The sequence below is a fragment of the Neopelma chrysocephalum genome, unplaced genomic scaffold, assembly GCF_003984885.1.
Source record: "Neopelma chrysocephalum unplaced genomic scaffold, ASM398488v2 Primary Assembly neopelma1_42, whole genome shotgun sequence".
Lineage (NCBI taxonomy): Eukaryota > Metazoa > Chordata > Aves > Passeriformes > Pipridae > Neopelma > Neopelma chrysocephalum.
The window spans coordinates 3,438,240-3,451,706 of NW_020897700.1; the positions used below are offsets into that span (position 1 = coordinate 3,438,240).

General features: G+C 36.6%; 1 protein-coding gene across 10 annotated transcripts in view; it reads left to right on the forward strand.

Annotated features, from left to right (window-relative positions):
* Positions 1-218: 218 nt before the first annotated feature.
* Positions 219-13,467, forward strand: part of EXOC1 (exocyst complex component 1) — a 28,464-nt gene continuing 15,215 nt past the window's right edge. For 2 of the 10 annotated variants that reach the window (XM_027676428.1, XM_027676431.1), the window contains exons 1-9: positions 221-391; positions 2,944-3,080; positions 3,926-4,056; positions 6,103-6,262; positions 7,115-7,135; positions 7,898-8,085; positions 9,015-9,242; positions 9,465-9,597; positions 9,789-9,898. In XM_027676428.1, coding sequence (XP_027532229.1) covers positions 2,957-3,080; positions 3,926-4,056; positions 6,103-6,262; positions 7,115-7,135; positions 7,898-8,085; positions 9,015-9,242; positions 9,465-9,597; positions 9,789-9,898 — 1,095 coding nt within the window. In that variant the 5' untranslated portion in view covers positions 221-391; positions 2,944-2,956. Of the gene's footprint in view, positions 392-609; positions 808-2,943; positions 3,081-3,925; positions 4,057-6,102; positions 6,263-7,114; positions 7,136-7,897; positions 8,086-9,014; positions 9,243-9,464; positions 9,598-9,788; positions 9,899-10,442; positions 10,497-13,467 lie in introns of those variants that run through there. The other 8 variants (XM_027676430.1, XM_027676432.1, XM_027676423.1 and 5 more) reach the window with 7 other exon arrangements.

Here is a 13,467-nt window from a genome sequence, read left to right on the forward strand (position 1 = left end):
GCGGTCAGAGATGGACATCGTTATTTGAAATTTTGCCATCTCCCCACACCTCCTCCGCGAGGGGGCGCTGCGCGGGCCGCCCAGCCGCCGCCGTCACGTGGGCGGAAGCGGCGCTGCCGGACCGGCCGCGGCTGCGGGAGTCGCGTTTGTTCCCGGCCCTTCCCGTCCCTGTCCCGGCGCCGCGGTGAGAGCGAGGTGCCCCCGGCGCTCTCCGCCCCTTCCCCCACCGCGTGTGGGGGCCTGTCTTGGTTCTCCGCGGGCCGGCTCGGCCGCGCCCGTGCCGCCGGGCTCGGGGTGGGGCGGCGGCGGGAGCGGGTCGTGTCCGTGTGCGGAACTCGCAGGTGGGAGGCGGTGAGGCGGTGCCGGACGGGCCCCGGGGAGGCCGCCGCTGGGGTAGCTCTTCTGAGTTTTCCTGTTAAATAATTGATATTTTGAGTGATTCCCTTGGGTTGCGCTCTCGTGTTACGTTCTGACCTGGTACGATGCAGGGGTAGCGTGTTTTCCTGTTTGCACCTTTAGGGGGGCCCATCAGTGCTCAGTAAATAGCCTTACACAGCGCTGTGCCCTGTCTGGCGCCTATTTCCCGGACAGGCCGCGCCTGTGATGTGATGTCTCTGACAGATTTCACATCTTTGTCTGGAACGTTACAGGGAAGAATGCAGCAATGCCTAAAGGGTTTTATTTGAGTTTGATGTGGTCTCTGCTCTCCTGAAGCATTTTTCTGGGGAAAGGGCTTTATCTCCGGCTCCTTGGTCTAAATTCTTTGTTCCTTTGTGCCAGCAGGATTCAAGGATTCAAGTGTGAAAAGTAAGATGTGCTTGATCCTGGCACGTTGTGCAGGTTTTGGTGGTTGTGAAGAAGGGGGCTGAGTTTGTAACAGAAGTTGGACTGTATGTTGGACTGTCTTTGATCTTGAATTAATTGTTTGTTTGATGGGAAAGGTGTATACTGCATAACCTGGACAATTTGTGTTAGCACTGAAATGGGAGAGCAATTTGCAGCAGTTTGATCGTGACTTAGAGCAGAAAATAAAATCCTAAATCAGTAAGGAAAGGAAATTTCTGAAATGCAGCAGGTTTTTGGTATTTTGTATGTTCATCTTTTGCACCTGTTGAAGGGTAACAGGAATGACAACCTGATACAATTTGGGAAACAGAAGATGGGCGCAGCATTTGATGAAAGAGGAGGCAAATTGTTAGCAGCTTTGGACTGTTACATTGCCATAGGGGTGACCTATAAACAGTGTTTGTTTGGATGCCCTGAGCTCTGTGCATTTGACAGAACTGATTCTGCCTTGGCAGAATCCAAAACGTTTGAGTTACTATCTTTAAAACTATCACAGTGACTAAGATTTTGTCTTTGCTGTGTGTTTATCAGAGAAAGCAATGCAGACATCTCTAAGAGAACAAGCTAACCTAAATTTTAACTCCATATATTGTTTTGGCATCAGGCAGCGTAGCATGTAGTGTATATTAATCATATTTTTAATGCACTGTAGCATTTTAAGGCACAAGTTCAGAGTAATATTGGAGCTTCTGTATTTAAATAAAAACATCGAAATGTGATGTCTAAGTGTTGCTCTGTTCAGACTTTGTAGAATCTCTGTGTAGTGTGAGGAACTGTTCTGAATCAAGTGAATGTTGCTAATTCCTTAATTTTCAGGGGCCTCGGTGGGGGTTTTGGATTTGTTTTGTTTGTTTGTTTTTTTCTGATGTGATTGAATTGTACAGGCTTGAGTATTGGATGGGTTTAGCCCATCCCTGTCCACATCCCCTCCTCCCTGGATTTCTAGAATCCAGTGGGGACTTGACCATGCTTTGCTGAGGAACCCATTGACTATACCGAAATCTGTCATAGAAGTCTCTTTCAGAATTTTATGACTTCCTTGGGATTTTATTCTTGTTTGGTGCAAAGTTAATTTATTGTTGCTCTTACTTTACCACTACGAATTCTTTATTGTAAATGAACATGGTAGAAGTACAAATGTCTGGACATTTGTAGAAGTACAACCTAATAGTCTGATGTAGTATATGACTACATCATTGACATCAGGGAATGGCATAACATGGGATTTAGAATTTAGAATTTCTCTTGTGATACCAAGGGAGGAGGAAGTGAGGAAGCAGAATTATTCAGAATGATTTTTCTGTCTACCAGAAGAGAATTAGGATGTGTGTGGTTCTCCAAGACTCAAAAGTAATAATTTGTTAGACTTGAAATTGTACCATCAGTGGTGGATTGACTGACTGTTATGACATACCATATCCAGAATATATTCTAGAAGTCTTCTTGTAAAGTAGGGGGACAGAGAGACTTTTTCTTCTGCTAAATGGGGCATTGTTTTCAATTTGGTCTGCCCAGCCTATAACCTTGGTGAAAGAGTCCTGCACATTTAATTGAAGATTTTAGTTATATTTGAAGGATTCAGGACTTTTAAGTTAAGATCATGTCTGTAGTGACTTTAGTTTCACATGATCCATCCTATTATATTTTGTGGGATTTTTTTTGTTCACCTGTCTTCATCTATATTTTTACTGGATCCATGGCATTCATGTCCGTTCTAAAATTCCACTAACTGGTGAGGGAGTCCTTTTTTTGATTCCTGTTTCAATGGGGTTTTTTTGGTTTTTTTTTGGTTAATGTCTTGCATTCCCCTTTACTACAAAGAAGCTTTTTGTTCTCCGTTAAATTAAGCTGAAGGATCATCTGAGTGTTGATAAATTATAGTTGTCTAATTGAAGTAAGATAGTAAGCTTTAACTTGAACTTTTACTTAAAGTGGGCTGTTCTTCTATGTAAGTCATGCTTGTCTAGATTACGATTCATTAAGTTACCTGTAAAATTTAATTTTAAAAAACTCTAATCGCTATAAGTACGTGACTGGTTATTTTTTGTGTGTGTCTGTTAAATGTGCTTGAGTGTATTATGACTTCCTAAAATCTTTCAGCTGAGAGAAAATGACTGCAATCAAGCATGCTTTACAGAGGGATATTTTCACTCCCAATGACGAACGCTTGTTGAGCATTGTGAATGTGTGCAAAGCAGGCAAAAAGAAGAGAAACTGCTTTTTGTGTGCCACAGGTACATAGGAATACCACACGGTATTTCTTGTCTTCACCTTTGTTTTTCATTCAGTTGCTTTTGTCTTAGCTTTATTTACAGTGCTTTTTCTTGACCTGTATAAAACAGGTGCTTTCCATTTCCATTTCTAATGAAGAAAATCAGTTGTACCTCCATTATTGCTTCTGTTAAAAAAGAAACAAACCCCTGTACTTTTATTCACAGATCTCATTGTAATTTGAAATGAAGGAATCAAACATCTTTATTTTGGGACTGGTGGGCTTTATGTAGTGCTTAAAAGGGGATTTAGTAGTCATTTAGCTTGATAAACCTAAATAAAATGCAATATAGAGTACTGGTTAGAATCTGAGGCAGAGGGCTCTGGAAAGGCACAGTAACTGAACTGAGTTCTAATGTTCCTTTAAGTGTATGTTAATTACATTATATCTCTTAAAAAAATTAGGTGTTTTAGGTTGATCTGTCAATAAATTAGCTTGCTAGAATATTTTTCTGACTGAGAAATCTCCGATAATGTTTTTATTCTGACTGTAATCTCCAATTATGTCTTTGCTTTGTCAGTTACATGGTCATGGTCCAAGATCTGCTGTATCAAAAAATAGCTGTAAATTGGGTTCATTACATCACAAGCTGTAAAGAGATGCATACCTGTTTGACTGAGGCTTAAATTGAGCTGTGGATATTGTGGATGGAAATGTTTCAAAGGGTCTGTTGTCTGTTTTCATCAAATAAATATTATGAAATTTCCCCCACAGAAGGGAGGGGGATTTCAGAAGTTGAAGTACAGCAGAAACAGACCTTAAAGAAATATGTGTGTTTTGAAATTACTCTCTTATTTCATTTAATAGTGACAACGGAACGACCAGTGCAAGTAAATGTGGTAAAAGTGAAAAAATCTGACAAGGGAGATTTCTACAAAAGGCAGACTGCGTGGGCACTTCGAGACCTTGCTGTTGTTGATGCAAAAGATGCTGTTAAAGTAGGTGTACCTTTTCTTTTTTTTTTTATTTAGTGCTCTGCTCAGAACATCCTTTTCGCTCCAAGTTAGACTTGACTTCTTGATATTGACTGCTTTAAAGCTTAGATTGATAACATGTTAATTAGGAGTTTAGTAGAAATTGGGATGATACATTCCTGTGCTGCTTATGCCTGCATATTCTTTCAGCCTTTTTAGGAATGTAACTCTGGTAAATTGAGTAAGAGTAGTCTAGATATGCTTCAATAACAAGAGTCTGAATATCTGCCCTGTTAGTTGTAGTGATCTCTCAGTGACTGTAGAGAGCTTGTGCTTTGTTTGTTTCAAGTTGTATGTAAATTTTTACTCCAAGCTTAGTTTCCATTAAGAAAATCTACTACTATCTTACTAACGATGTTCAGCTCCGTGTAATGTTTTTAGCGAGGACACTTAAAGCATTCTTAAGGAGCAGTATGTAAGCTGGAGGGTGAGGTCTTACAATCTGTTCTCTACATCCTGACATTGGCCATTTCTTGGAAAGGGTACAGTCCTGAGGTGGTGGGCTTTTCCACAGAACAGCAAGAGCAACCTATTTTTGACCACTTAAATTAATCTTTTGTCATACACTAAAGATGTACAAGCAGGCAGGGGTGAAAATCCTTCATGCTATGATGTCTGGTAACTCGTGATTTGGAAGAACAGTGCAGAAAACTACAAAGTTTAAAACTCTTTGTTCTTCCCTCTCCCAACCCCCTCTCCCCAAGTGTAGATTTGTTATTTCAGTTATCCACATACTTGTTGGTTGGATTTTAGATTTTCCTCGCTGTTCCTAAATACCATGTTGGAGAATTGATTCTTAAAATTAGGGTTAAAATTAATCTGTCTTTCAAAGCTTTTTCTTGCAAAACAGAATTTGATAACCATTTGCAGAAATATACTGTAATATATACCAATCTAATAAGAAATTTTGAAATATTCTTTCAAAAACCAAATGATGAATGCCAAACTCTCTCATATCCAACAATGTTAGAATTAAAGTTGATAGGTTCATCAAGGTTTGCTTTCACATATGATCCTATGCAATGCTTTTGACACAAGGCCTTTCCTGCACTAGTTGTGAGACAAGTCAAGTTTTATGTGACTATACTGCTTATTTAGAAATGTATGGTAATTATATTTATCAATATAAGCTAAAGAAAAAAAGAACTGCTTTTATTGTAAAATTTCCCATCATGTGCAGTTTCTTGTGCCGCCTGCTTCTACAGGTAGTAGTGACTATATAATAAGTAACAACAATAGTATTTAAAAGCTATATATAAGTAACATATATCTGAGGCAATAATATTTTGCATCAAAAGTAGACTGGACCTTGCAAAATCCTTGTAATATCATCTTTAAAACAGGTAATTACCAGTTCCAGTCCATATTGAGTTCATAAGTGACTGTAGAAAGGCAAGTACTTCATTCAATTGCTATCAAAGTAACGTTCTCAACAGGCAGTAAATCTATTTGAAAATACTTACATAGAAGTTTTTTACTATTAAAAGGCCAAATGATTTTTTCTATCCTGTTCAGTCCTATCAAACACTATCACACCTCTAAAATATATAAAGTACTTATAATTCTTTTTCCCCTTGCCTGTTCTGTCAAATCTCCCTGAATTGTGTTGTGTATGGTATTATTTGGTAACTCCAGCTACCATTTTTATTTTCAGAAGGCTAACACAAGGCATTAGTCATTCTGAGGACAGTGTTTCAGGGCAGACAGTGCTGTCAAATGTTTGTTGACAGTCTTACAGATCTCTGTATTTTGTGTTATTGTTGCCTTATCTGGCTTGACAAAAGACTGTCTCATAGCTTGGATTCTGTTTTTTCACATTCACTATTTTAGCACCTTTATTAAGGTGCATCAGGGCGCCAGACTTGCTCTATAAGCTTCTGTCTCTTTAAGGCTGGCACGTGTATAATTTCATTTTTATTCCGTCATCTCAATAATGTAATGCGTAAACAATCTCTGCTACTCAGAAAATCATTTGTCTGTGGAACCTGTAACATATCTTATCTTTTGCAGGAGAATCCTGAATTTGACTTGCATTTTGACAAAGTGTACAAATGGGTTGCAAGCAGCACAGTGGAAAAGAACACCTTTATTTCATGTATCTGGAAACTCAATCAGAGATATCTTAGAAAGAAAATTGACTTTATTAATGTTAGTTCACAGCTGTTGGAAGGTAAACTTCTCCAACTGTAATTGAAGTGTAAAGTTTAATAATTTTTGGTGTAAAACAGCTATACTAAAAGAAATATTTTTAATCCTGATGGGTTTTCTTATGGAATTTTATTCTTTTATATTTTTTATGTCTTCAGATGATCAAGGTGACTATTGATTTTCTAAGATTTTCTGTTAGAAAACTGAGGCCCAAGACAAAATACTTAATTAATGATAATTAATTGATAAGCTTATTGTATTTCTAAAACATTCTGTTTCTTGAACAAAATAAAATCTACCTCCAAGATCTGGTAGGTCTAATTGTGTAACGAATCTGCTTTTGTTCCTGTTTTCATTTCCCCTGAATTAGAAAAATGCTTTAAAAAGTGATGCTTCTGTAGCTTTCCAGAGACTAATGAGGGTTTACATGAGATTTCTAGTTTTAAAACTGTGAAGCATGTGTTAAATTCTACTGGACCCTGTTACTAAGGAGGCTTTGTATCTTGTTTGCTTATGCTGTATTAAATATTTTTACAGTCATGTTATCATTATTACAGTTAAAATTTTATAGTAAAGCCTAGTGAGTAAGTGTATCTCATGTTGAGTCTGTCAAAAGTGGTTAAACTATTGGTATTAAATACTAGACTGGTGTGTGCAGAAGAATTTGAATTAGAAATGTGAAACAGGAAGGATAACATTTCTGTGTTTTGATGTTGTCCAATTTGTTTTAAACCAACCTCTAACATTTCAAGTTCATGCAATATTAAACATCCAAACTTACTGCCACTTACAAATATACACGCTGTTTGTGCTTTGTCTGGCTAACATTCTTTGCTTCCTTTCCTCTGCTTTTCCATACCTTTTAATTCTTCAGAACTTCCTAAAGTTGCAGAAGGTGCGTAACACCTTTTTCCTTTATTTTGCTTTGTAAGCAATTTTTGTAAATAATATGTGATTTTTTTGGTTTTATTTTGTTTAATAGGGCTTTGGATAGCTTATCGAGTTGCTAGAGATAAGAGAGTTATTTCAAATGTCCTAAACACTTTCTGGCTGGACTGTGTTAATGTTATGTTAGTCATTTGTCAGCCTTTGAGTGGCTTGTTAAATTAAGTAAGTACTGCCATGAGAAATCATAGTTAATGAAACCATTGTTATTTCATTTTCACTTACCCCAGTACTTACTTTTCTGCTGTGAAATTCACCTTGAGCATCAAGATAACTTTTATTTATTCAGTGATATATGTCTTAATCAACTTCAGTATGGTCTGTCTACCAAAAGAGAGAATCTAACTTTTACTGATCTTCCACTAACAAATCGAGTGTAATACTGTAATGTATTCTGATGCTGATTATCAGTGTAAGAGGTGAATAAACTGAGACTAGGTTTGTCTCTTGAAATAAAGGAAGGTGGATATTTGTATTTTGCTTGTGTTGCATAATTTGGAAAAGATCTTTGTTGGGAATCACTTCTGGTAGTTGTAATGAAGTGCATGGAAGACTGAGACTTGAAAAAGTGTTGATGGGTAGCAGGTGCTTGTTAGGAAAGTTGTTTAATGGGTTAGTGTTCTTAGAGGTAGTTAAACATACTTAAGTACTCTTAAAATGCTTGTGCCTTTCTGGACTTGATAATGTGTTCTATTTTCCTTCTCTACCTAAGAATCTGTTCCAAGTGGAGAGAATCAAAGTGTAGCAGGAGGTGATGAAGAAGCTGTGGATGAATACCAGGAGTTAAATGCAAGAGAGGAACAGGATATTGAAATAATGATGGAAGGGTGTGAATATGCTATTTCTAATGCTGAAGCCTTTGCAGAAAAGTTGTCGAGAGAACTACAAGTGCTAGATGGGGTAAACATTCCTTCTAATGTACAGTGTGTCAGCATGTTGAACTGTTCTCATTGATACTGACCACATAGCAATCTTTGAAAATTAATTAACATGTTGTGCTGCATATTTAAATGTAAATGTGTTTCTGTTGCTAAGCTGATCTACATCCTGTCTATTATCAGATTGTAGAGATTTTCAGCCTTTGCTCTTTGCCTTCCACACCTTCTGGGGTGAATTGTAGGCTTTCAAATGAGGAGCTGAGAAGAAAAAAGAGAGACATTCTGCATATGCCTTTCTTGAGGGCAGGAGTGCACAGAGAGAGAGAATAGACATTCATGTCCATGGATGCCTAAAATAGTCCTATCAATGTAACTAGGAAACTGGTTTAGTCTAATAACATTGCAGTATTTGGCTGCCTGTAACAGTGCCATATTATTTGCTATTTTGCTTTTTAAACAACCCTTCATTCTAGAGGTCACTTGGAAAACTTAAGGAGATGCAGGGGATACAGTCTTGAGGGAACAGTTAACAACCTCCTCAAATTGTCAAGTCGTGTGTTGTATATTTTGAAAATGCCTTCTGTCATACAGGCAGCTTATCTTGCAATAGAAAATCTGACCTTAACACTTGAGCTGGTTTTTTTGGAACTAAAAATGTTCTGGTATAGCCGGGATTACTGTTCGGCTTTTTATTTTTCTGCAGATCAGTAATTCAGTTCTAAGAACTTGGCAAAGTTTTGATTTCATATCTTTTCTTTTTGAAATAAGGAAGTGTCATAGGCTGAGGAACTGCTGTGTTCAGTAACACTTAAAATGAGAAGTACTACAGTGTTGTTGATTTCCTCACAAGTTTTGAAAACTGTTTGACAGTAATAAAGGCAGAGGGAGATATCAGAATGCTTTTGAGATATAAAAGATGTCTCTTAGAATGTTGCTTTATTTTCTGTACAGGCAAATATCCAGTCCATTATGGCCTCAGAGAAACAGGTGAATATCTTGATGAAGTTGCTGGATGAAGCTCTAAAGGAAGTTGACCAAATTGAGCTAAAGCTGAGCAGTTATGAAGAAATGCTTCAGAGTGTAAAAGACCAAATGGATCAAATTTCAGAAAGCAACCACCTAATCCATCTCAGCAACACTAATAATGTGAAACTACTGTCAGAGATAGAGTTCTTAGTGGTAAGCGTTTTTATCGTGTTTACAATAGTTGTTCACATCAAGTATAAAATTCTTTTAGGTTGCTACCCTCTTTAGCACGATTGTTGTTTAAAATAATGAGCGTATTTTTCTGTTTTGTTACTGCACTAACTTCAGTAAATTATAAAGTTGTATTTATTATTCTGGGTTCAGCAGCATAGCAAACTAGCCTGCTTATGGACAGTACTATCCATTATTTTGTAGAATCACATGGATTTGGCAAAAGGTCATATAAAGGCCCTTCAAGAGGGAGATCTGACATCTTCTCGAGGCATTGAGGCCTGCACTAATGCAGCAGATGCCCTTCTACAGTGTATGAATGTAGCTCTTCGTCCAGGTAATGTTTTTGTTAGACTTCAGTCTAACATGCAAAATTTATTATGGTACTGCCTTTATTTGTAACTGCTGTTCCAACTAGTCTCAGATTTTGTTCTGTAGATTGAAGGAATTGTGACATCTGGCCCTCTTGGTTCCCATATACAATATATTACTATATATTTTGTACTCTCTAAATCTTCTTGTTTGTAGGACATGATATGCTTCATGCAGTGAAGCAGCAACAGCAGCGGTTTAGTGACTTGCGTGAGCAATTTGCACGGAGACTTGCCAGTCATTTGAACAGCGTATTTGTTCAGCAGGTATTATTTCTTTCTATTTAATATGAAATTTTTGATCACAAACTTTTCTGCAGAAGAAAAACAATCTGCCTAAGATTGGACATATTCTGTTATGTAATCAGTAAATGCTAGAGGCGCTTCAGGCAGAGATATTGCTAAGCATACCAAACTACAATTGCCTACATAAGTCTCTTACATTAAAAAAAACCAAACCCAAACACCTCTTTTTAATGGGCTTGCTGTCTGAATTAAACACATTGTGTCATATATAAGGATTTATTTTAATTGTAAAGCTTGATTAATTGAGGAGAAAAAGCACTGACCTTTTTTTAAAGCTGTTAGAGGCTGAAAACATTGAAGTTCTTGCTATCTGAACCTCAAGAGCCATGAAAAAAACCCAAAACAAAACCAAACATCCAAAGTAAAATGTCTGAACCTTGGTTTTGATCTTTAACTTGAGATATTCATAAATCACTGTCCTTACTGTCCTTACACTGTGTCCTAAAGGCTGGGTGGTTTTTTTAGCCTCAGTTTTTTAATTTCTGTATTTTTTATCTCCAATTAGTTTACTCAGACCCTCCTTCAACTCTATAACAGGTCCTCCTATCATTCAGTTCCAGTGAGTACCTTGGGTTTGAAATAAGCTTTTCTAACTAATGTTTTTTGAGCTTGAATTATCTAACTAGCAGCTGCATTTTTGGCTTTGCAAAAAGAAATTTGTCTTTACTGATTACAGAGCATCAGACTTACGCCCCTTCTCACTTCTGTTATTTTTGTCAGCCTTTAAGCTTTGTTTATCTGTTTATGAGCTAACATTCCTCTGATCTGATCTCCAGAAATTGCTAAGAGACAGATGGAGATGTATGGAGGAAAAATATTTTCAGGAAGTTGTAATATGTGTGCAACTGTGCAGATACTCCAATTGTGTGAAATTGCAGTATTTGTAAATAAAAAATAATAATTCCAGTTTTATACATATTAATGCAATAAAAGTTTAAAAGTTCTAGATTTTCTGTATTAGACTGTGTGCAGAAAATGGAATATTTACACTGGATAATTGTACAGAAAATTATTTGAGAGTACAAGCCTGGCTTTTTATGACAAAGATTGGTACTTCCTACATTTTCTTCACTTTGCAGAAGAGTTCCAGCCCCATAGCATGTTAATTCTTTTCCCTTTAGCTTCTGTTCTTAAGAAGGTGTTTTTCCTCTGTCACTTTTGATATTTTGAAAACATGAGTATAGACTATCTGTCTCAGCCTTTAAATGAGGAAGTAGAAGCTATATTGCATAAGTCCTATGTAAATGCATTCACAAAGTTGGAATATTGGAATTGTGTATGGAAGTGGCTGCTTAACAGAATATCTTTTCTGATGTTCTGTTCTGAGGATTTTATTTTTAAAAATGGTAAGAGATTATTATTACTGTGCAATATTATGTGTCTTAGATGAAATATTTTTAAAGACACTTTTGAGTGCTATTGAGAATGCTATTACCACTTTGCAATTTATTTTTTTTTTAAATTCTGAAACTAGTAGTGGTCTCACATTGTTTTTCATAAAAAATTACCCTCTGAAAAGTTTTAGCTTGCTGTTAGCTGTGAGGTATTAATCAATAGATTAAACTTAACAGCAAAGTCATAATTTTTAGCAGGAAGAGTTCATTAACTGCAAGAGATGAGCCACTGCAAAGCCTTTTTGTTTATTGTAAAAGTAAAAAAAGAAGCTTGTGTATTTCATTTTGAGATACAGATTCAGGTGTTGGAGGTCTAACAGATTTTTGTGTTACCTTACTAAAATAACTGTTTTTTCTCAAGCCAATGTTCTTGAAAACTAACTAGAACACTGTTACTTTTGACATCTGAAGAGTTGCATTATTTGTTTAGAATGTTTCTTACAAAAATAAATCAAAGAACTTCAGAAAAAAAGGCAGATAAAGAATTCTAAATTAAAAAGGCAAATGAAAACATGATGTGTCTAGGCAGCTGTTAATACAAGCAAGACATTCTGATTTGGAACTCATTAGATGGAAAATCAAAGTTAGATTGACATTTGGGCCTAAATATATTATCTTGGAAGTATGAAATTGTTCTTTATTTTTTTAAAGGCAAAAAAGCCCAGTGCTTGATTCAAACTGCTGTTGTAAGGTACTAAAGTGCTTCATTTCCTTTACATAAAATTGGTAATAAATATTAAAAGTTTTAAGCAGAAATGCAACTTTGGATTGCCATTCACTGCAGTGTTACAAACTGTTTACAGTAACTGTTACTAACAGTCAGTGTAGTCGTCTTTATTGTGTACTACTAAGAATTGATTAATCTGTGTATCAACAACTTTAAAGATTTTATTTTTTTTAACAACCATGTTCTACACTCAATTTAATGGCAGCTAGGCTTTTTGCGTTTGAAGCTTTGAAACTATGAAACAGTTGAATAACAAACTTGGGTTATCATTGGTAATGGTGTATGTTTGTGTGCAATGAGAGAAAGCCTGTTAATTAGATAGGAAAGGTACACCTAGAAGCTCCATGATGTTTTGTGTTAAGCTTGAACGGGATATGATTTAGTACAACCAAAATGATTAGTCCTGTAGAAAAGTTGGTCTGGAGAAATTTACCCTGCCAAGGAATTTGTCATCTAGCTTTATGAAGAATGCAACTACCAAGCAAAAAAGTTATGTGTAATAAAGGGACATGAATAAAATTGTTAGATGAAAGAAGCAATAAAAATCCGGATAGCTGACTATTTCCTAGCAGTAATATGAACGAACTTTGGACCAACTTAATTGAAGAGAGCTGTGAAAGCCACTGGGTAAATTATGTTAAACTATAATGAACTTGTACATTAAAATGCGTGCTGTGGGAATGTAACATACCAGGGGCAGGAGGGAGAACTGTAAATGGTTTTCTATAATCTGGTTTTCATAGAAGCCTATCAAAGATCTATTGAAAATATTTGCTATACTCATGCCCAGAAGTACACACAGCATTGAGTATGACTTCAGTAATCACATCAGCAGCTGTGTTGCTAACGCTGGCTGGATGCCAATTCCAAATTATATGTTGCAATAATTACACTTTGCAAAGTTAGCTTTTTGTTACAGGCAGACTACAGGATTATTTTTATAAGGGAGATTTATAGCGTTATCCTTCCCCATTGTCTATGAGAATAAATTAATGAAGTTGGCAGGACTTGTTTCTTTGGGTCCATTTGTGTCTCAGTTTACGTAGTTAAGAGAACAGGGCTCAAAGTAAGTTCATGTTCATGTTGGATACAAAAAAAGAACTGGAACAGGTTGTCCAGAGAAGTTGTGGATGCCCTATCACTGGAAGTGATAGGACAGGTTGGATGGGGCTTTGAGCAACCTGGTCTAGTGAAAGGTGTCCCTGCCCATCACAGAGGATGTGGAACTAGATGAACTTTAAGATCGCTTCTAACTCAAAACATTCTATGATCCTATGTAGTATATTAGCTTTTTCCAGAAGCTGGCATGTTCACATTGCAGTACTTAGTAAATGTTAGTATTTCACAAAAAATATCATAGATTCATATATATAATTTTTTAAACAAGTCTGTGAATGTATTGTGGAAGC